Source organism: Syngnathus typhle, linkage group LG12, assembly GCF_033458585.1.
Source record: "Syngnathus typhle isolate RoL2023-S1 ecotype Sweden linkage group LG12, RoL_Styp_1.0, whole genome shotgun sequence".
Classification (NCBI taxonomy): Eukaryota; Metazoa; Chordata; class Actinopteri; order Syngnathiformes; family Syngnathidae; genus Syngnathus; species Syngnathus typhle.
Window position 1 is genome coordinate 5,823,392 of NC_083749.1, and position 19,269 is coordinate 5,842,660.

General features: G+C 42.1%; 3 protein-coding genes across 7 annotated transcripts in view; 1 reads left to right on the forward strand and 2 right to left on the reverse strand.

Annotated features, from left to right (window-relative positions):
* Window positions 1-52: 52 nt before the first annotated feature.
* On the reverse strand, window positions 53-7,802 carry fyb1b (FYN binding protein 1 b). 2 transcript variants are annotated; one of them, XM_061292716.1, is made up of 22 exons: window positions 7,632-7,802; window positions 5,717-6,605; window positions 5,239-5,353; window positions 5,085-5,164; window positions 4,976-4,998; window positions 4,838-4,893; window positions 4,646-4,757; window positions 4,418-4,577; window positions 4,166-4,289; window positions 4,018-4,037; window positions 3,841-3,910; window positions 3,679-3,762; window positions 3,274-3,314; window positions 2,760-2,823; window positions 2,581-2,680; window positions 2,348-2,510; window positions 2,241-2,274; window positions 2,130-2,155; window positions 978-2,062; window positions 509-563; window positions 221-319; window positions 53-132 (listed from the first exon to the last, which is right to left on the reverse strand). In XM_061292716.1, the coding sequence occupies exons 1-19, from the start codon at window positions 7,632-7,634 to the stop codon at window positions 2,040-2,042; spliced, it is 2,187 nt and encodes a 728-aa protein (XP_061148700.1). In that variant the 5' UTR covers window positions 7,635-7,802; the 3' UTR covers window positions 53-132; window positions 221-319; window positions 509-563; window positions 978-2,039. The 2 variants fall into 2 exon arrangements, with proteins under 2 accessions (XP_061148700.1, XP_061148701.1); XM_061292717.1 differs by lacking the exon at window positions 3,679-3,762.
* Window positions 7,631-11,798, reverse strand: ccdc80l2 (coiled-coil domain containing 80 like 2). Of its 2 annotated transcripts, none has more exons than XM_061292719.1 (12): window positions 11,270-11,798; window positions 11,106-11,194; window positions 10,861-11,031; window positions 10,635-10,786; window positions 10,252-10,563; window positions 9,905-10,100; window positions 9,675-9,786; window positions 9,459-9,595; window positions 9,244-9,395; window positions 9,069-9,172; window positions 8,754-8,834; window positions 7,631-8,664 (listed from the first exon to the last, which is right to left on the reverse strand). In XM_061292719.1, the coding sequence occupies exons 1-12, from the start codon at window positions 11,535-11,537 to the stop codon at window positions 8,351-8,353; spliced, it is 2,088 nt and encodes a 695-aa protein (XP_061148703.1). In that variant the 5' UTR covers window positions 11,538-11,798; the 3' UTR covers window positions 7,631-8,350. The 2 variants fall into 2 exon arrangements, with proteins under 2 accessions (XP_061148703.1, XP_061148702.1); XM_061292718.1 differs by having other exon boundaries at window positions 9,675-9,831; window positions 11,270-11,796.
* Window positions 11,799-13,157: 1,359 nt separating this feature from the next.
* nnt (nicotinamide nucleotide transhydrogenase) overlaps window positions 13,158-19,269 on the forward strand; it is a 59,468-nt gene continuing 53,356 nt past the window's right edge. For all 3 annotated transcript variants that reach the window (XR_009716320.1, XM_061292695.1, XM_061292696.1), the window contains exons 1-11: window positions 13,158-13,241; window positions 14,201-14,405; window positions 14,474-14,703; window positions 14,780-14,997; window positions 15,171-15,258; window positions 15,463-15,551; window positions 15,621-15,808; window positions 15,917-16,050; window positions 16,131-16,322; window positions 17,222-17,375; window positions 17,953-18,114. Coding sequence is in view for 2 of the 3 variants with exons in the window: in XM_061292695.1 (XP_061148679.1) it covers window positions 14,252-14,405; window positions 14,474-14,703; window positions 14,780-14,997; window positions 15,171-15,258; window positions 15,463-15,551; window positions 15,621-15,808; window positions 15,917-16,050; window positions 16,131-16,322; window positions 17,222-17,375; window positions 17,953-18,114 (1,609 nt within the window). In the remaining variant the exon portion in view is untranslated. The remainder of the gene's footprint in view (window positions 13,242-14,200; window positions 14,406-14,473; window positions 14,704-14,779; window positions 14,998-15,170; window positions 15,259-15,462; window positions 15,552-15,620; window positions 15,809-15,916; window positions 16,051-16,130; window positions 16,323-17,221; window positions 17,376-17,952; window positions 18,115-19,269) is intronic.

The following is a 19,269-nucleotide window of genomic DNA, read 5'->3' on the forward strand; positions in this document are numbered from 1 at the left end:
GCTTTTAAGTGAAGGACACACACACATGCATCACAATAAACACTCCAACACGTCACATGAAAAACAATCTTTTATTTGATTTAGAACATAATGGAGGCTAAGTAGCTCACTTGAGGATGGTATCTGAATTGGCTGTGGAGACAGAAGCGGGGGGGGAAAAAAGAGGTGATGTCAGAAATAAAGACATTTGCCGAGTCATGATATCGTTGTCGTGTGGTACCTTCGGCCAATTCTTTGGCAATGCGCTCCTGCTCCTCGCGAGCCTTCTTTTCAGCCTCCTCCACCTTCCGCTCCTCCGCTGCGATGGGCTTCAGGTACTCTGAATATTCACAATGTCATAATGCTTATTATCTTCCATTTAATACAATTTTGATGCAGAGCAAATGTAGGGAATCCACCGTCTGCAAAATCTTAAATAAGCCCCGCAAAAGTTAAGCAGTTGGGTTTTAATAATTATATATCTATTAATAGTATATACTGTTCCTATACTGTACTCAAAGGAACTTACCAAACCTCTGTTTGCCATAGAAGACGCCGAGCAACAGGGCAGACCACCGGGCCGTCTGAAAAATATATAATATCATATGCATGACCAATAAATTTGCGCATTTTTCTTTCATCAATCCGCTGCCATTTAAAATCGACCACACTTGTAATTTAGGGCGAAGTCCACTCTGACATTTCGTATGATGAATTTAAAATTATGCAAAAAATGACCGAAGTAAAACATGTGCGTAGCTCATAAATGTCGTTTACCAGAAAACATGGGCGATGTTTTTCATATATATTCTGGGTGTTTTTTGAATATTTACCTGTAAAACGTTTCAATGTCATTGCAGGAGACTACTCGGGACAAACAAACTAGCGTACGACGCAAAAACAACAACAACCTTGACCACCCAACGGGTCATAATATAACAAAATGTTGCCGTCATGAAAAGTTGTATTATGTTAGAATGATCTAAAAAGTGTTTTACCTTGATGAGTGGCGATACTGCTACGGGGGGAGCCATGTTGGAGACAAGGACGTTCACTTCCGCCTTTTTCTTCTTCTATTCTAGTGAATCAAAGACAACACAGCGCCCCCACCACTCCCAGTCGGAATAGTGTTAGTGCAAGCATGGCCAAAATGTAGTTTAACCACGCAAGATAATAAAAATAAGAAATGTTTTAATAGCTAAATTTACTGCAATACTCTCCCTTTTATTTTTGAATTTCCTGTTGAATAGAAGTTTTACTTTGATGGGAAAAGGCCAACGGCTGTTTTGTACTTTTGATTAATTTGCAGCGCATTTCAATATTAGTGAAATAAAAAGAAGCTACACGGACGAGCCAGACGACGAATGCAACAGTTAAAAGTTACTCAGCCTGGTCAAAAGTGGCCACAAGGTAAAAAAATGGTACTTATTTTGAAAAACAATTATATTTGTGATTCCATTTTGACGTTAATTACATCTGTGTGGAGATAATTGCCAAATGTGAAGCTGCATGACTAATGGCGTCATCATGTTTGTTTTATTTTTTTTGCCTAGGATGTAAGATATACTATATTATATTGATACAAGCAGCAAAAGTTGTTTTCCCCCCGACGTCTCAGGGGGCAAGTTTATTATATTACAAATAACAATATGACAAAGACTTTGTTCAAGCCTGATAAAATAGTCAGGAAATGCATGTTGTTTATATAAATACAGGCCTAGTTTTTTAAAATATATATTTATTGAATTAATATTAATTATTATTAAATTGTGTATGTCTCATTAGGCCATACGTTAATTTAGAAAAACATTTTTCATTTAAACTTGTAATGGCATCTCACAGGGAAAGTTAATGAAGCATTGTGTATACAAACCTGAGAACATTTGAATATCCTTCACATAAATTAAAATGAAGTGTAAATACTGTTACCGTTTATATTATTTAAAAAAAAAAAAAAAAAGTAGCCAAAACACAGTTGAGTGAAGACATCCAAACACAATTAAATAACATTTTAAATATTTGACGACATGTATGTTTTTACACAGGATGTGGGGTGTTCATCAGTCGTTATCATAGATGCAATCTGAGGAGAAATATGCCATCATGATTAAAAGAGCCTTTAATTTGGAATAATAATTAAAAAAACATACCATCGCCGATATCGTCGTAAATGTCGCTGTAAATAAAGAAAAGAAAATCAGCTTTCTTACTGTATGTGCCCCTCCTTTATTTGAAACGTGAACATTTTTGTTGATACTCACTCCATGCAAATGTTGCTCATTGAAACATAACCAACTGTGAAGGAAAAAAAACCACACCGATTAGAATTTATTAACAATAGTTTGTCCCAGTACTTTTGTACACTTACACTTGCCCTCCTCATTGCGACAAATCATTTTGTTGTCGACGGGCTTGACGATCACGTCGAGTTTCTCCCCGGGTTTGACCGCCAGCTCTTTGCTGCTCCACTTTTTGTTGACAGCAGCGGGGCTGACTGTCACCTGATACAACACCTGAATTCCGCCATCGTACTGAAAGCACAGAAAAGGAATCCTTCTTGCTACTTTACTGTACACAAGTGGACGGATCGGAACTACAAACCTTAAACTTTTTCCTGAAATCTTTCTCTTCTTTGTCAAACTTTTTCATTTTCTTTGGGTCACATTCTTCTTCCTTGCCTCTGCCTCTCAGGGTTGGGATGCTGAGGAAACAAAATGGCAGAATTTGAAAAGGGCACCTGTGAACCTGTGGTGGGAGAAAAAAAGAATGAAGGATTCTACCTGCTGATGGGAGGAGGAGGCGGCAGGTTTTGGGCGTCAACGTCATAGTAGAGCTCTTCATCGACTTTAAATACATGAGAGAATTGGCAAGGTGAGGTTTTACATTTACACTTACAATCGACAATAAATAATACAAAGTATGCATGCATATCAGAATGATGATCTCTTTAGTCTACTTTTATCCAAAGCTTAACTCAATTATTTTATTTTACTAATGAAATGAAAACAAGACCAGATTATCCATTGTTTTTTATATTGTAAAAAATGTGTATAATTTTATAATAATTTTATTATAATTTTATATAATATAATTAAATTTTATATTTGAATATTAAAATCGGAATATTAGGTGGAATACCTGAATTATTGTTTTGTTTTTATTTACATATTTTCAAAGCATCTGAAATACGTATATATATATTTTAAAAAGGTTTTTTCAAATGAGTTATATATAAAAAATATATAAACTATTTATTTAATATATAAAAATATAATCTGATTTATTTATCTATACCTGAACTTTCGCCGGCTGTAAACTGGGTGGGTGGAGGCAGTCTGGCACATCAGAAGAAATGAGAATATATGACACATTGTAAAAATCTGGTTGATCATGTTTAGGATGACAGATTATCACATCGGATTGAACAATTTCAGTATGAGCAGTGCCATGCATCAGTAACAGCAACATAATCAATAGATTAGTGCGAGCCAACACAATTAGTTGATTGTACACGTATCAATATTGGACGCAGAGTCTCATGCAAGATTAATGACATCATCGATAGTTTGCAAAGAGAACGTGACAATTATTGATTGTCTCCTTCCGTCGCTCTTTAGGTGATGGCATGAGAGATTATGTTGATTGATGGATTAACGGGATTAATGTGAGAACCGGTCTTACTACTGAGTGCATTTTTACACTTTAGTGCTGTCTGGACGTCTGTTTCGCTCAAAAATCTTCAGGAGGTCAAACGTCTTAACAGACATCCTGGGCAAAGGACGACTAAACATCCAAATAATACAGCTTTATATTTTTAAACAGTTTTTAAACTCTGTAGTGTCATTATTGGACATCACCCACCTCACATCCAAATCCGGATCGATGACATCATTATAAAGTTCGTCATCTGTTGGGGGAGGCGGTAAAAAGACTGTGGGAAAGAAACAAATTGAATATGACTTGATTTTATTTCGGGATTATTATAATGAGTAGAATACATGAGAAATAAACTCTCTGTTAAATGTTGAACCATGTTACCTCCTTGTCCACTGATTCCACTGTGGAGAGAAAACAGGTTGGAAAATTAAGTCAAACAAAAAATATTTTAAGCTATTTTAAGATATTTAATATGTAAAAAAGAAATATATATATATAGCTAGGTATAGTTTGAAATTTTTCCCGCCACCTGCTGTCCGACGACGCCACGCCGACGTCATCGTAGAGTTCAGAGCTGGTAGAGCCCTGCTGAGCTTGATGAGTCTTCAGTGTGTTGAAGTCAATTTCCACTGAAGTTGTCTTCACATAGCCAACTGACAAAGGAACAGGCAACTTTTTACAATATCATATTAAAGTCGCAATCTTACCAGAATCAAGTCAGATTATTGTTATTATTATTATCATTATTATTTTGTGATATCGAGTAAGAAAAGCAATTTACTGGTTCCATCTTGTTTTCGTCCCAACCATTTGCCCTCTGGGTTGCCTTGGATTCGAATAATGTCCAGACAGTCGCCTCGCTTGAGCGCCAATTCCGTCTTGCTGCCTTTGTAATCCACGCCAGCTTTGCCTTGATGAATCACCTCCACGGCGCCCACAATCTGACATGCAAAATAATGACAGCCCTTAGGTTCGATTTGTCTGCAAAAATGATAAAATTGCATTTCACCTTGAACTTCTTCCTGGCGTCTTGTTCTTTCTTCTCTCGCCCCTTCTGTTCTTTCTTCTCGGCCTCAACTTGTCGTCTCTCCTCTTTTTCTTTTGTCTTCTCGTGTTCGTCCCTTTTTTGACGAGCAGTCACAATTATAACGGCAGAAAATAAATAACCCCAAAAAAAGTCCCGACTTCTCCATTCTCTTACCACGCCTCTTCATCAAGAGGCTCGTACATATCGCCGCTGTCGTCATCGTCTTCTTCCTGAGCAATGTGGACGCAAATCAAAAGAACACGCAAACCTTTGAGTTAAATTACCAAACGTGTTGAGTGGCGCATTTGTCACCTTTGGCCTCAGGCTTGGATGACCTAAAGGGAACCAAAAAAAATTATAATTGCTTTATTATCGGCTGCATCATCTTGACATATTTCTTGCGCTCTAGTGTCGACCGGACCTGTGGATGGCGGCAGAGGAGGAGGAAGGTTCGAGTTGATCTTCACAGCATCAACATCGTCATAGGATTCTTCCCGCACACTGTAAGGTACAAGTGTAACATTTAACCTTCCTTGACGTGTGTGTGTGTGTGTGTGTGTGCGTGCGTGCATTACATGGTTCCAGAAGGTCGTGGAGGCAGACTTGGAAGTGCACTTTGAGGCGGCTCAGGCCGATTTGTGCCAAACGTTAAGGGAGGTGGGGGCACTGGTTTGTTGACGGCGTTATTTCCTAAAAAAAAAAATTATATACATGTCATTGTACATAGAGAAAAAAAAAAGATGAGGGCACGCAAGGTCCTATCTCATCCGTCTATAAAGAGCAGAGCTCTCGCTCGAAACTCTCCCTGCTTCCTTCTATACAACTTCCCTATGCGCTTAGCTTGTGGGGGCGGAGCCAAGAGAGAGAAAACGGACTGTGAACTCGACTGGTCAAATAGAGGAAGTCGATACGTGACTCTAATGCGGCTGTTAAGTCACTCACTAAAATAAATCTAGTCATCAAGCAGGAATGATTAGAAAAAAAGTAGGAGTAATTGAATTTGAGTATTAGTTATTAGAGTTTGCAGTAGTGTAGGCAAATAGTGCAACTTACCATTAAAGATCACGGCTGCTCTTCGAAAGCCACTCAAGTCTACTTTGGGGGGTCGTTTTGGTTTGACGGGCGCAGGGCCCCATGTGAGCAAGTTTGGGAGCGGCCTGCGTTTGGGTTCCGAATCAATATTAGTGTTCTGAATAGAGGCACTGGGCGGAATTTTCAAACTGGGCTTTCGACTCGCCGGGGGTTTCGGTGGAGGGACGGCGGGATTGAGAGGCGCTTTGGCGTCCACGTTGAGGTCACTCTCGGGTTTGTTTTTGAAAGTCTCGACGTTTGCCGGCGGCGAAGGTTTGTCGGGCTCGCTCTGCTGCCGTAACTTGACGATGCTGCTGTTGGGTTTGCGGTGCAGAGGAGGCTCTTTGGGCGGCGCCGGGTTTATCGGCGAGCCTTCGCTGCTCTCCTCTTTAAGCCAGGTCGGTTTAGATGCTGCCGGAGGTGGTTTAGGACCTAGAAGTCTGGGGTTCGAAAGGGTCGTGCTCAGAGGCGGCTTGGGGATGGGCTTCACTCCGGGACTTTTGACTTCAGGCCACTTTGCTTCCGGTGACTTCAGAGATGTTTGCCCTCTTTCAAGGAGAGGTTTTTTATCCGTAGTCTCCTCCAGGCTGTTGTTAAATCGGCTCGCCATTGCTTTCGTTTTGTTAGCCGCCGGCACCTCGGTGTCACTTTTAGTTGAGCTTTTAAGGTAGGCGGCCGGTTTGGGCGGTAGATTTAAAGTGCCGCCCGAGAGACTCTCCAAGACCGGTTTCTTGGACGGGATGGGGGGACCAGATGAGAGGGTGACGTTGACGGGCGTCTTGTGTTTTAGTGACGGCGAGGAGCTCTCGTCGGAGCTCCCGGCGTTGGCTTGAAAACGAGCCATGATGGCCTTTACGTCGGCCTTGTTTTCCTGGAAGAGATTGGAGGAGGTGACTCTTTTGTTGTTGCCAAGTCAAAAATACAACCAAGCAAAGTGCAGATAAGAGTTAAGGTCAGAACGCAACAGCGGCGTTGCTATAAAACGGCACCACTTCAAATAAACTCCAACTTCATAAATCATTAAAGCAAACTTTACAAGGAAGGGGGAATAATTAGGTGAATAATTGTCAAGTCAGTTATACTGGTTGAATTCAAGTTGATTTTTATTTCGTATTGTGGAAGACCACCAAAACTCCGTATTGTTATTTTTTAAGATGAAGCAAATAAAATAGCTGTCAAGCTAATGTGCAGCGAGACAGGCAAGGCTAGTATAAACCAGTCCTAATATTATGCTAATCATGGCCCTCATAAATCTGGGAAATTATTATTTAAAAACTTGATCTACTTGCATTATTAATGAAGAATAAAAAAAAGAGTTGACAACTGAATTAAAAGTCAAATTATTGAACATATAGAGGAGGCGGGGCGACGCATCCTCCTGCCCCAATGCAAAAAAAAAAATCGAGCATCATCAAAAATGAATTTATGGAACAACATCAGTCAAAAAATACCCTCCTTCTCGTGTCGGTTTCTCAACCACCCCCCTGATTTTTTTTTTAAAATTACCCAACATGTGTTGCTCCACCAAGTTGCGAGTGCCTCTTGGACTAATGCAACACACTTCAAGAAAATACACATCTCAAAATGACAAATTGTTACATAGAAATGAAAAATTTAAAACTCTGCTTTGATATAAAGCCGCTTTGAGTCAAGTCCTCTGCTCCAAGCAAAGAGGAAGCAAACATTTCTATTTCCACTTTGATAAGAGGTGATGGCCAAAGTTGCACAAGCAAGAGACACACAAAGTAAAACAAAATGGCTCAAGTTTTATATTTAGTGAAATCATCTCATTCACCGCCCAAAAAGTCTTTAGATACTCAAATAAGTTACACGTTTGTCACTCACAGATGAATAATACTTTGTTGCTTATCGTTAGAAAGTAGTTTGAGGTACTCACCATGTTGAGGAAAACACTCCTGCTGACTGGAGCAGCTTCAGTGTGTGTCTGTGTGTGTCTGTGTGTCAATGTATGCACCTGTCCAAGAGAGTCTACAGACCATGAGTGGAATCGTCACAGAGCGATAAAACAGCCAGTGTGCGAGTGTCAACTTGTGCGTGTCGACTACTTCCTCACTCGCTCTGTGTTGTGTCTATGTGTGTGTGTGTGTATGTGTGTCTGTGTGTGTGTGTCACACTTTGTATTATCTTCATGTGCTGATCTCATGATTTGCTTGTCACTGGCAACTTTGCGTCCAGCAACGAAAACTTATTTGAATTATCCTCCTATATTTCATCCTTGTATTTTTTTCCCCTCTGTGTGAGTTCTGACTTGTAAAAACACTTTGGGTGGTCAAAAATTCCACTCGACAGTTTTATTATTATTTGCGAGAACAGATGTAGTTCCAGAATCGGCATTTGGCAGCACTGCGTTGCGTAATTATTATTATTAATTTTTTTTATCACGCATGTAGCTTTTGAAAACTTTTCTGTGGATTCCTTACGATGCAGATTTCCAAATGAAAAGAGGTAAAAAAAAGAGATTTAGTTTGGGAGAAAAAAAAAAGAAGCCCTGTTTAAAGTATTAAAACAGAAAGAGAAGTTAAGCTTAAAATAAAATAAGGACTAAAACCAACTATTATCGCATTTATTGAAAATATTTTCGAATCTCCGGTCAATTCATTGCGAGCGGTGATGATCTCCCCCGTAACCGTGGTAATCTCCCCCCTCCTCGCCTCCTCCCCTCCCGTGCGCATCCGGGCAGTGGATCCCGAGCCGCCTCTGCAGCGTCTCCTCCTGCAGACGCAGCTCGGTCGAGTCGACCAGGTCGTAGACGCTCTCCAGAGACCACATGGGCGAGGGGAACCAGGCCTTGACATCGCTATCCTTGCCCACCACCAACATGCTGAAGTAGTCCTTGCTGATCTTCAGCTGCTCGCGTAGGTTGTTGACCGCCGTGCGGGACAGCGGCTCCACTTCACTCTGACTGCGACCTGATTGGTGATATGGAGCAGTATTTGGCGATTCGCTAATATTGAGTCCAGAAATGTGATGACAACCATAAAAGAGGAAATGCAGGCACCATTGAGAGGGAACAGCTCAACGGTTCCCGAGGCTTTTTCTCCGACCCCGATTAGCTTCAACATGGCAAAGTGGCGAATACCTGAGGGAAGCAAAGTAAAATATTAAATTAAATTAAATTAAATTAAATTAAATTAAATTAAATTAAATTCAATTCAATTCAATTCAATTCAATTCAATTCAATTCAATTCAATTCAATTCAATTCAATTCAATTCAATTCAATTCAATTCAATTCAATTCAATTAAGCTTACGACGATTAACAAGATTTTTTTAAAAATTGAACATGTGTTGGTGAGTGCAGCGTGTTACCGACCAAGGTGACACTCATGCCCGTTGAGAGCAGACAGCTGCTGCTGAAAAGAATAGTCGTCCTCTGTCGGAGCCGAGACGATCAGCAGTCTCCTCTTCGACACGAACCTGCAAGAATGAGGATAAGCTTTTATTTTAGTATTGGTATCAACGTGTGCGTTTTTTTTTTTTTTTTTTACCTGAGCAAGGAATTCTCAACTTCAGATTGTTGCTTGTCAGCGCCGCAAGATGGAGGACTTTTCCTTTCTTTCTCTATCTCAGGGTGCCTCGATGGAAAGTTGTCAATGTGGTCGAATAAAGCGAGGCTCGACAGAGGCGCCTCAAACACTCTCTAGGGGAAGACATCCAGATCAAGGATGCAACCCGAATCCAAATTTAACACGGATTATCTTACGTTGGGCTCCATGTCGTAGTCGGTGACGGTCATGGAGAACAAATCGGGGGAAGACAAACCCAGCTGGGATCGTAACAGTGAGATCAGGCCCGAATCAGACGACTGCTCTGGGAGCTCACCAAACGGAAACTCCGAGTCTTCAATGCAATCAGTGAGCGGACACTTCATTAGGTACACCTGCAATACTTGCAAGTAAATGTGCCAGGCGCTTTCTACCGAGTCGATGATGCTGCAACGCCAGAGTGGCATCGTTGCCTTTGCCCACGATGGTCGCCACGGTGACCTTCCTGACGGCCAGCTCGCAGCTCCGCTTCTCGTTCTCGGCGATCTGTTGCGCAAATAGCGTCGCGTCCGAGCCGGGGGTCGATATCAGCTTCAAAACACAACATGGCCGGTCGGTGAATGCGAACACTTCAAAATATGTGATGATCAAGTGGGATTCTTACCATCAACCTTCTCTTCCCCTTGAAATGATCCAGAAAGTCTTTCAAGGCGGTTTTGTCCTCCTCGCTTGCTTCTTTGTGGGACTTTCTTCCTTTTCCTTTACCTTTCTTTCCTTTTTTCCCTTTGCCCTTTTTTCGGGCTTTTTCTTCATTTTTATTTTGACTCTCCCCAGCCGGTTTTGCCGGCTCTACTTTTGGCCTGCAAAACAATCGAATGAAATAGGATTCAAGAATTTCATCTTGGAAGAATATTCGTCATAAGTCATCAAGGTTACTTGTCAAAAGTGTAAACAAGCAAAGTTCCTTGTTTCTGTTAGCATTTTCCTATTTGAGAGTGAATCTGAAATCACCTTTCTTTCTTCACTTCCTCTTTTCCTGTTGACACATGAGGAGGACGCTGCGTATTCTCTTTTTCCTCTTCCTGTTTGCCGCCAGCGCTAGGCTCCTTTTTCCCCCCAGCTGGCTCCTTCCAAATTATAAACCTCGACTTGCCGTTGAGTATATCCTGGATCTGACTCTTAAGCACGGCTTTTTTGTCCATCGGCGGCTTTCTCTGCAGCGTCACCACTGAAGTCCGGTTGCTTTGCTTGTGTGGACTCAGAATGATCCTCTTCTTCATCTTTTTCCTTTTCACCATCACTTTCTTTTTGGTGCTGTCACACCTTGGATGAAAAAGTCAAGTATTACTGGAAAGTCCTTTTATTTTCAAAGCAGGACAGTGTTCAAGCAGAACCTCAGTTTGGATCCCTTTCTGGTTATCTTCTCCAACTTCCTCACGGGCAACTGATCAATGACCTCCAAGACTGCCTCAATTCGAACCGGAAAGGGGAAGCGCTCACTGACTCTCAGATTTTTTTTCAGCACCAACATGTTGAACGCTTGGTCCTGATTCGGATCAAAAGATGAAATCAGCATGCAATAATAATAGTTATAATATATATAGAATAGTAAGTGTTTACCTGGGTGAGTTCAAGATAGTGCAGCAACTTGGTGACAGTGTCAGGGTCCAACGTCTCCACTGTGGCCTCTCCTTGTACGGTGGTCTTTTGGATCCTCCCATCCATCATGGCGTTTTGGATGATGGTGACAATGAAAGTGTCTCTTTCGGCTAGACGGCAGTTGAGCAATTTCTGAAGGAGACCGAAAAGTTTCCAAGTAAGCGTTTTGGTGCACAAAGCCCATTTTTGGTTTATGATTAAATGACCTGGTCCATGTCTTCAAACTGTTTCTCCATCATGCGAAGGTAGTGGTCATTGTATGAAGTGGCTGTTATTACCCACAATCGCTTTTTACCTGCAGGCCCCAAAAAAAAATTCTGACAATAACAGACCAATCATGCACTTGAATGGAGTCAGTCATTTTGCTTGCCTGCAAAGTCCGAAAGGAAATCTAACTCAGGAGTGAAGCTCAACGACGATCCTCCATCTTCTCTGTTGTTGTATCCACGTTGTCTGTCTTCACCCAAGCCCAGCTCCATTCCTGGGGGGAGGTCCGAATAGTCGCCCCAATCCTTCACATTGGGGTCTAGCTGACTCTTGCTCAAAGTGTTTTTCCGCCGTGCAGCCGACGAGCTCGAGGAAGCGAGGCTCCACATGACGGCAACTAGAAGCCATTGTGTGCAAAAGTAGCAAAACATTCTCACGGGTAGGTCAGCTGGCTCGTAAAATACATCTGGTTGCTACAACAAGCTGGGAAAGATTAAAACAAGTCAAGAATCCAGGTCACAAATATGCAAATGTTGTAGTCCTCATTTAGGAGGGGAAAAATAGGAAACAAGATTGCAAAAGTACAAAACTTGACACGAGACCCTCAACTCTGCAGACAGAGTGAGGAGTGAGACCTTCGTCTCTTTCTCCACATACACTCCTGGTTTGAATTAGAGACCCAGCTTGTTAACATGGCTGGAATTTTCTTCAAAGCCTTTAGTGCCTGACACACACCCACGAGCACGCACACACACACAAACGCACACAACCTTGACCGTCATTTACACTAACTTGAAAGCACCATACAAAATACTATGGTATTGTTACGCAACAACGGTGGACCAGTGATGGGAAAATGAAGCTTCAAATTTGCTTCATGAACCAGTTATTGTTTTTTTTAGGAGGGGGGGATTATTTGCATTTTTGTATTATTTTTACGGTGTATGCCAAATTCTAAATGGGGTCAAATCTAATTTTAAAACGAAGATAGACTAGAAAAAAATATTTTTATGATATCACAGCAATAGAGGCCCAACACTTGGCGCACCTCCACTTTTGCACAGCTTGCTTGGCCTCTGACCAGAGCTATTAGTTCAGGTGGAGTCGACACATCATAAATAAACCGTCAGTGCTATATATGGGTCAGATGTTGTGCAGAAAAGGGTTGAGCAGTTCAATGTTGAGGACAATCACTCATTTCTAACCTAGGCTGCAAAAATTAAGTCTGACAGGACCTCCCATTGTAAAACAATGGTTATACATAAAAAGCAGAAATCCGGTATATGCGGTGATTTGCATTTTAATGATAAAATTGATTAAATTGAATCAGATGGATTTAATTTCAAAATTATGATTGGAGTAAAGCAGAGTGAGATGGTGTGCCAGACAATTGGAGATGGCGATGGGAAGAAATGTTCAAACAAGAAACAGGCGTCGTTACAATGCATTCCTCTCTTCGAGCCATATAAGCAAGTCCAGATGATTTGTACTGCATGGGGAAAAGTGTCGGTACTCACTTGTGACCTTTAGATTATATTAACATAAAATCCGATTATTATTGACATTTGTGTTGAAAAGCAAACGAATCACAATCAGACAAATTGTACATTCAAATTCTGCATATGCATGCATTTGATCTCGCACCATACAATTAATTTTTTTTTTTTTGTCCAATGCTCTTGAGCCACGCATCCTGTAGCCATCAATGGCTTTACGGTAAAACAGCGCCTCCAAGTGGAAGCACAGCGAAATTAATTTTCAGATTTCTATTTTCAGACAATTAATATTGTAGTAAATTATTTAAAATTACCCTCGATCATTTTTGTATGAAATGTTATACTGTTTATTGTATGTATTTAAATATAAAGGCAATAATGCGTCGTCTTCCACTTTGCAAAATGATACATGGTTTATATATTAATAAATATATAAAGAGGAATTAATCAAATTGAAATAAATCAGTGAGTTAGATTTGCATTTGCCAAAAAAGAATAAATAAAAGAAACGAGTTTGTCCATCCTCAATCGCTCTATGTATTAATATTCCGGCCCGTTCGGATGACATCTTCCGGGTCGACTTAAAGTTCGGCGGTGCTGCATCCACACACACAAAAAAAGACGCAGACCCCTGCAAAGGTCAGTGGACTTAAATGACGTCAATCTCCGTTGTCTTCGATCACTTGCTCGTGTGCTTTCGTGTTGCGGTGCACCGACGCGTGTACGTGTGTGGGCGTTTTGAGTTTTGTTTCATTTCATACTGTGCCATTGTGAGCGAGGCAGATGTGCATTTGTCAGCGGCTAGCATGCTAACGCCAGTTAGCTAGTCCTCCCTCCACGAGAGAATACACAATAAAAAAAAAAAAAATGACTCCCTTCCATCCTAAAATGGATTGATGATATTGTGGCTTGCGTGAGCTTGATATCATGGACATTTTAATGGAATGTTTTTCAACTTGTATTTCTAACTCTGAATGACACTGTCAATGTGGCATTTGGAAGCCATTCAATCATAATAATAAATAAAATCCGGGGCGCCGAGCCTTCATTTCGCTGGACTATAAAAACGCACTGAAGTAGTTCCAACACTTTTAATGCGTGACATTCTCAGCACAAATAACTTTCACAAGAATTGCACGAAAGTGTTGCTGACGTGGTAGTTTCATTTGTTTTGTAACATCGAAAATTTGAACATATGCTTCAATTCGCTGCAGTCTGATTGGCAGTTTAACCCACCCCATTCTTTTTGTCTTAAAGATGACTTCTTTACAATTAAAAAACAATTAAATCAAACCATTCCCTACTGTGTCTTTTGATTGGAAACTTCATCAGCGTTTGACATTTTACATTAACTGTTGTACTTTGATAACATATTGACCCTTTGTCCTATTTGCAATCAAGTTGACCTATATAGGTCACGTGACGCGACAACTTGAAACTCACTCTGATTCAATGTATCAACAAAACAATTGGACTGTTTTGGGTGCTGCAAGGAAGGATACTTGACATTTAAATGTCAACACCAATGATGTCATGTTGGTCAAGTAGGAGTCATAATGTGTAGTGATGGATGCTCAATGCTTTTCTTTCTTCCCCAGGTGGAGTGCTGTGTGCCCTGCTGACCTCCTGCTGCTGTGTGTGCGTGCACCATGGCCACACTCCTACGCGTGGTTGCGGCCGGCTGCTCGGCCCCCATCTTCAGCGGCGCGTCCTTTTTAAAACTGCAGAGTGTCCCCACTTTCAAAACCACATGCGTGCGATTCTTCAGGATCAATCACGCTCTCGGAAGATGTGCCAGTCCAGGTAGTGTCAAATGCTGCAGATTGATAAAAGAAGAAATTGACAATAAATGCAAAATTTTGCTTCTCCAGGAATTCCCTACAAGCAAATTACAGTTGGCGTCCCAAAAGAAATTTTCCAAAATGAGCGACGTGTGGCGTTGTCTCCTGCTGGTGTCCAGGCCCTTATCAAACAAGGCTTCAATGTTGTCGTGGAAACCGGCGCGGGAGAGTTTTCAAAATTCCAAGATGAGCAATATGCCCAGGCTGGGGCTTCAATTAAAGACCTCAAAGATGTATTTGCATCTGATGTGTTGGTCAAGGTAGGCCTTTTCTTAATGTAGAAATTAAAGATCAGTGATGAAGAAAGTTCATCCCTTCCGAACAATCTTCTTCTAGGTCCGTGCTCCTGTTTTCAACCCCGACCTGGGCAAACATGAGGTGGAGCTGATGAAGGACGCGGCCACTTTGATCAGCTTCATCTACCCGGCTCAGAACCCCGAGCTGATGGACATGCTGTCTCAGAAGAAAGCCACCGTCTTGGCTATGGACCAAGTGCCCCGAGTCACTATCGCTCAGGGTTATGATGCCCTGAGCTCCATGGCCAATATTGCAGGGTGGGTTCAACGGCAGCCGGTTAGATCGTATATTTGCAACACAAGTCAACCTCGATTGACAGTGATATTTTAAAATGAAATTAAATATCAGAGCTTATAAATCCGGGATCCCCTGTAATGTATTACATAGTGCAGTGTTGGATGAAATGCATTTCATTCCTTTTTTTCTTCAGGTACAAGGCTGTCGTGCTGGCTGCGAACAGCTTTGGGCGCTTTTTCACAGGACAAATCACTGCGGCCGGGAAGGTGCCACCAGCCAAGGTGTGTGTACTTTATATTTGTCATGGATAATTGACTTTTGGGTATTTTTCATTTTTTTTAACTAGATTTTTAAAAAAATTTTTTTTATACATTTTCCACCCACTTTTGTGACCCAGCCAATTGAACACCAAGTGTGAGATACATAAACATTCATTCAAACTCTATGATCAACCATTTTCCCATTTATATTTTGGATGCAATTAGGTGCTGATCATTGGAGGCGGGGTGGCTGGACTTGCAGCAGCCGGCAGCGCCAGAGCCATGGGGGCCATCGTTCGAGGCTTTGACACCAGGTTTGTTTCTTTTTCATACATCTTTGACACACAAATAAAACAAAAAAAATATATAATTTTTCTTTCCAGGGCTGATGCTTTGGACCAGTTCAAGTCTTTGGGTGCCGAGCCACTGGAGGTGGACTTCAAGGAGTCTGGAGAGGGCCAAGGTGGCTACGCAAAAGTGATGTCAAAAGAGTTCATTGAGGCCGAGATGAAGCTCTTTGCCAAACAGTGTCAGGAGGTGGACATCGTCATCAGCACCGCACTCATTCCCGGTATGTACGGAGACTCACAGGGCTTTGTTCCGGGACTCCTAACTTTGTGACTCTGCAAAACCGACCACGGAACATATTTTGCAAGTTGATTTCGTTTTCTCACGTCAGGTAAGCGGGCCCCCATCCTTATCACCAAACCAATGATCGAGAGCATGAAGGACGGATCGGTGGTGGTGGACCTGGCTGCTGAGGCCGGGGGGAACATCGAGACCACGGTGCCCGGGGAGTTGTCTGTATACAATGTGCGTGCACCAAAGAGTTACTCAATAATTGCAAACGACTTGAAAGAATCTCTCATAAGTATATTGTTTTTTTTCCGTAGGGTGTAACCCATATTGGGTACACAGACCTGCCCAGCCGCTTGCCCACGCAGTCAAGCACGCTGTACTCAAACAACATCACAAAGCTGGTGCGCGCCATCAGTCCGGACAAGGACAACTTTTACCTTGATGTGAAGGAAGAGTTTGACTTTGGGACCATGGACCACGTTGTCAGAGGCTCCGTTGTCATGCAGGTACGAAATGTTGTTTGGCATTTCCTGCAATACTTGACGTGTGATTTTGAGCAATGATTTGTAGCCACTGTACTGTAGCAGGTAAAGTATGTAGTGAGAGATCATGAGCCATGAGTGTTTTCTTCTCATGGCCACTAGATGTCACCCTTGCAACATCCATCCATTACTTGAACGTTACAGTTTATGAATCCCAGTCAGTTCACCTTCAAATATTATTTACATTTGTAGTCAGTAACCTGATTCTAGCCTTTTCTCACTACTTTCATAAAATAATTCATTAAATTGTCTAAGTGTGAACAGTTGATTGATTAAATGTGCCCAACATTTGTGCAATTATACAGAACTCTATTAAAAACTATATTATTAGCTAAATAACGGCAGCGCTCCTATTGGATCTCATTCAATTGTGGGTGTACCTAATGTAGTGGCCGGCGAGTGTAAGTTACATGCTTTGAACTAACGCATGACCTCTGCTTCATTTTCATTAGCAGTCATGGCAGAGCCGATGCATATCTTATCTTTTTTCCACCCGCACTTTGTCATCCATCCTCATCATATTGTTGGGAAGCTTTTGGTGCTTTAATCAGCTTTGGGCCAGAGTCTATTAAATGTCTTTCCAGTAAACAAATGAACCGCAGTCGACTATTTTATCTGTATTTATTTACCGAACACATCTTACAAATGATGCATTTGAAACAGATATTACTTATTGTACCGTGTGTACTATTAGTTTGCTTACTTTGATGTTTTTCGTCTAATGTTACATAGATTTGAGGTCATCAGAGATGAAAACAAAACTTGTCAAGTCATTGCTTGATAATAAATATCTTTTGGCAATAACCCGCATTCCTACTCAAACTCTTCTTTTCTTTCTTCCCTGCCACACCTCATATTTTCAGAACGGAAAGATCCTCTTCCCGGCACCTCCGCCCAACAACATGCCCACCGCCGCTCCGCCGAAAACCAAGTCGGTCAAGGAGCTGGCGGCCGAGAAGACTTCCCAAATCACTCCTTTCAGAGCGACGCTAACCTCTGCTAGCGCGTACACTGGAGGTCAGTATACCGAACGTGTCAAGTCCAGAGGTCTCAACATGGACTCCCCCTCTGGACTTAATTTTGCTTTAATTGTCCTCATTGGACTCACGGCTCAGCTTTAAGGGAGGTCAGGGTCTGCTACGAGGTGGAGGTTAATCATCACCTCTTTTAGGTCAGCGCCGGAATGCGCACGGGAGGTGCCAAGTGTCACGGGCAGATTAAAGCGAGCGCTCGCACACTTGCGCCCCAAAACGGGCACCCTCTTAGTGTCAGGAAATGCGCCGTATAAAAGCGCTGTTTTGTTTGAAGTGACACCGCCGCCGCCGCTGGGGCTCCCCGCCGTGCCACACAGGCCACGGGGTTGTGCGAACGCTCCACATGCACTTAATTTCAGATCACACATTGACCGCCCCCCCCCCCGCCGGACGGCCAACATCGTTAGGCGCCGCTTACCTGCTCATTAGAGCGGATGTGTAATTGAGTCATTTGGGATAATAAACTTTCTGGGTTCTCACATGCCAACAGGAAATGAGAAAAAAAACTGCTAAGCCACTAGTGACTTTATTTGAAAGTTTTTCCCCTCCTTTTGTTCCAGGCATGGCTACACTCTTGGGTTTGGGTCTGGCGGCTCCCAACGCCGCCTTCACGCAGATGGTCACCACCTTCGGCTTGGCGGGCATCGTGGGATACCACACCGTGTGGGGCGTCACCCCCGCCCTCCACTCGCCGCTCATGTCCGTGACCAACGCCATCTCAGGTTCGTCGTTTATTTTTACGTTCAAAACAGGTAGACGAAAAAGTAATTCTCCTTCAGTCCAAATAAAAGCTTAAATGATGGTGTTGCCGTTGTTGACTGCTGCTTAACACAATGGGGTCCAAAGGTCGGGGAGGTAAGTGCACGTGTGTGTTCTCGCCGCTTTGATCACCCCGCCAGCCCACGCTGAGGTCGGAAGTAACACACCAGTTGGTGATCTTTAGGGGTCAGGGTGGTCTCCTTCTCATTTAGTCGCTACTCACCCAGACATCAGAGCGAGGCCGCCGAGACTCGGTGGGAATGAACGCCGACACTTTTCACCTCCCTTTAAAATGTTTTACTGGCCACAAGGGACTGCGCTGCTTTTATGTTTGCATCTTAGCTCGTCTTATACTATGCTCTTCTGGGAGTTTTTTTTTTTTTTTTTTTTCCTACCCTTTGATTCTTTGTGAAATTAACCTGACTAATATTTGAATACGAGTGTGATCTTTAGTAAACGTAATATTTTAAATGAAATGTGAACCATTAACGTTGCAATCTGAAATGTACTGACTCACAGATTCACTATTTGCAAGATTTTTCACCCAAAAAGAAAGACTTACTGTGTTTTCAGTGACTGGAGAGATTTTATTGGAAAAATTATTCAACGGTCATAAAAAGTGTAGACAGAACGTTTCACTCAAACAAAAAAGGAAGCTTCAATGTAACCTTGATTCCCTTGAAGTCAACAGCTGAAGAAATTTCACATCATATTTGGTTAATGCTGGATTTTTTAATTTGATTTATTTATTTATTATTCTCGTCAACGCTCGCCTTTCGCCCTGGCCCACCTTCTTTATGGCAGTTTCCCAACTGCATTTTGGCATGACGCTGACTGAGTCACTGACCGTCTGTAGTTACAGGAAAAGACCTCCACAATACGTTGTTCCGGGCACCATAAACACACACGCACACACACACAACTTTTGAACTTTTGAGTTTGGTTGATACTGTATTTTTCCCAGATCTGTTTGCAAAGTTCCTCAGACGTTTGATAGGAAACGTTAAACATGAGAAACCGTATCATACTTTGCCATCAGACAGGAGCACCTGCAACAAGAGGGATCAGTGACATACTGTACCGTATATGGCAGTTTAAGAAATGGACTAACTTGTCGC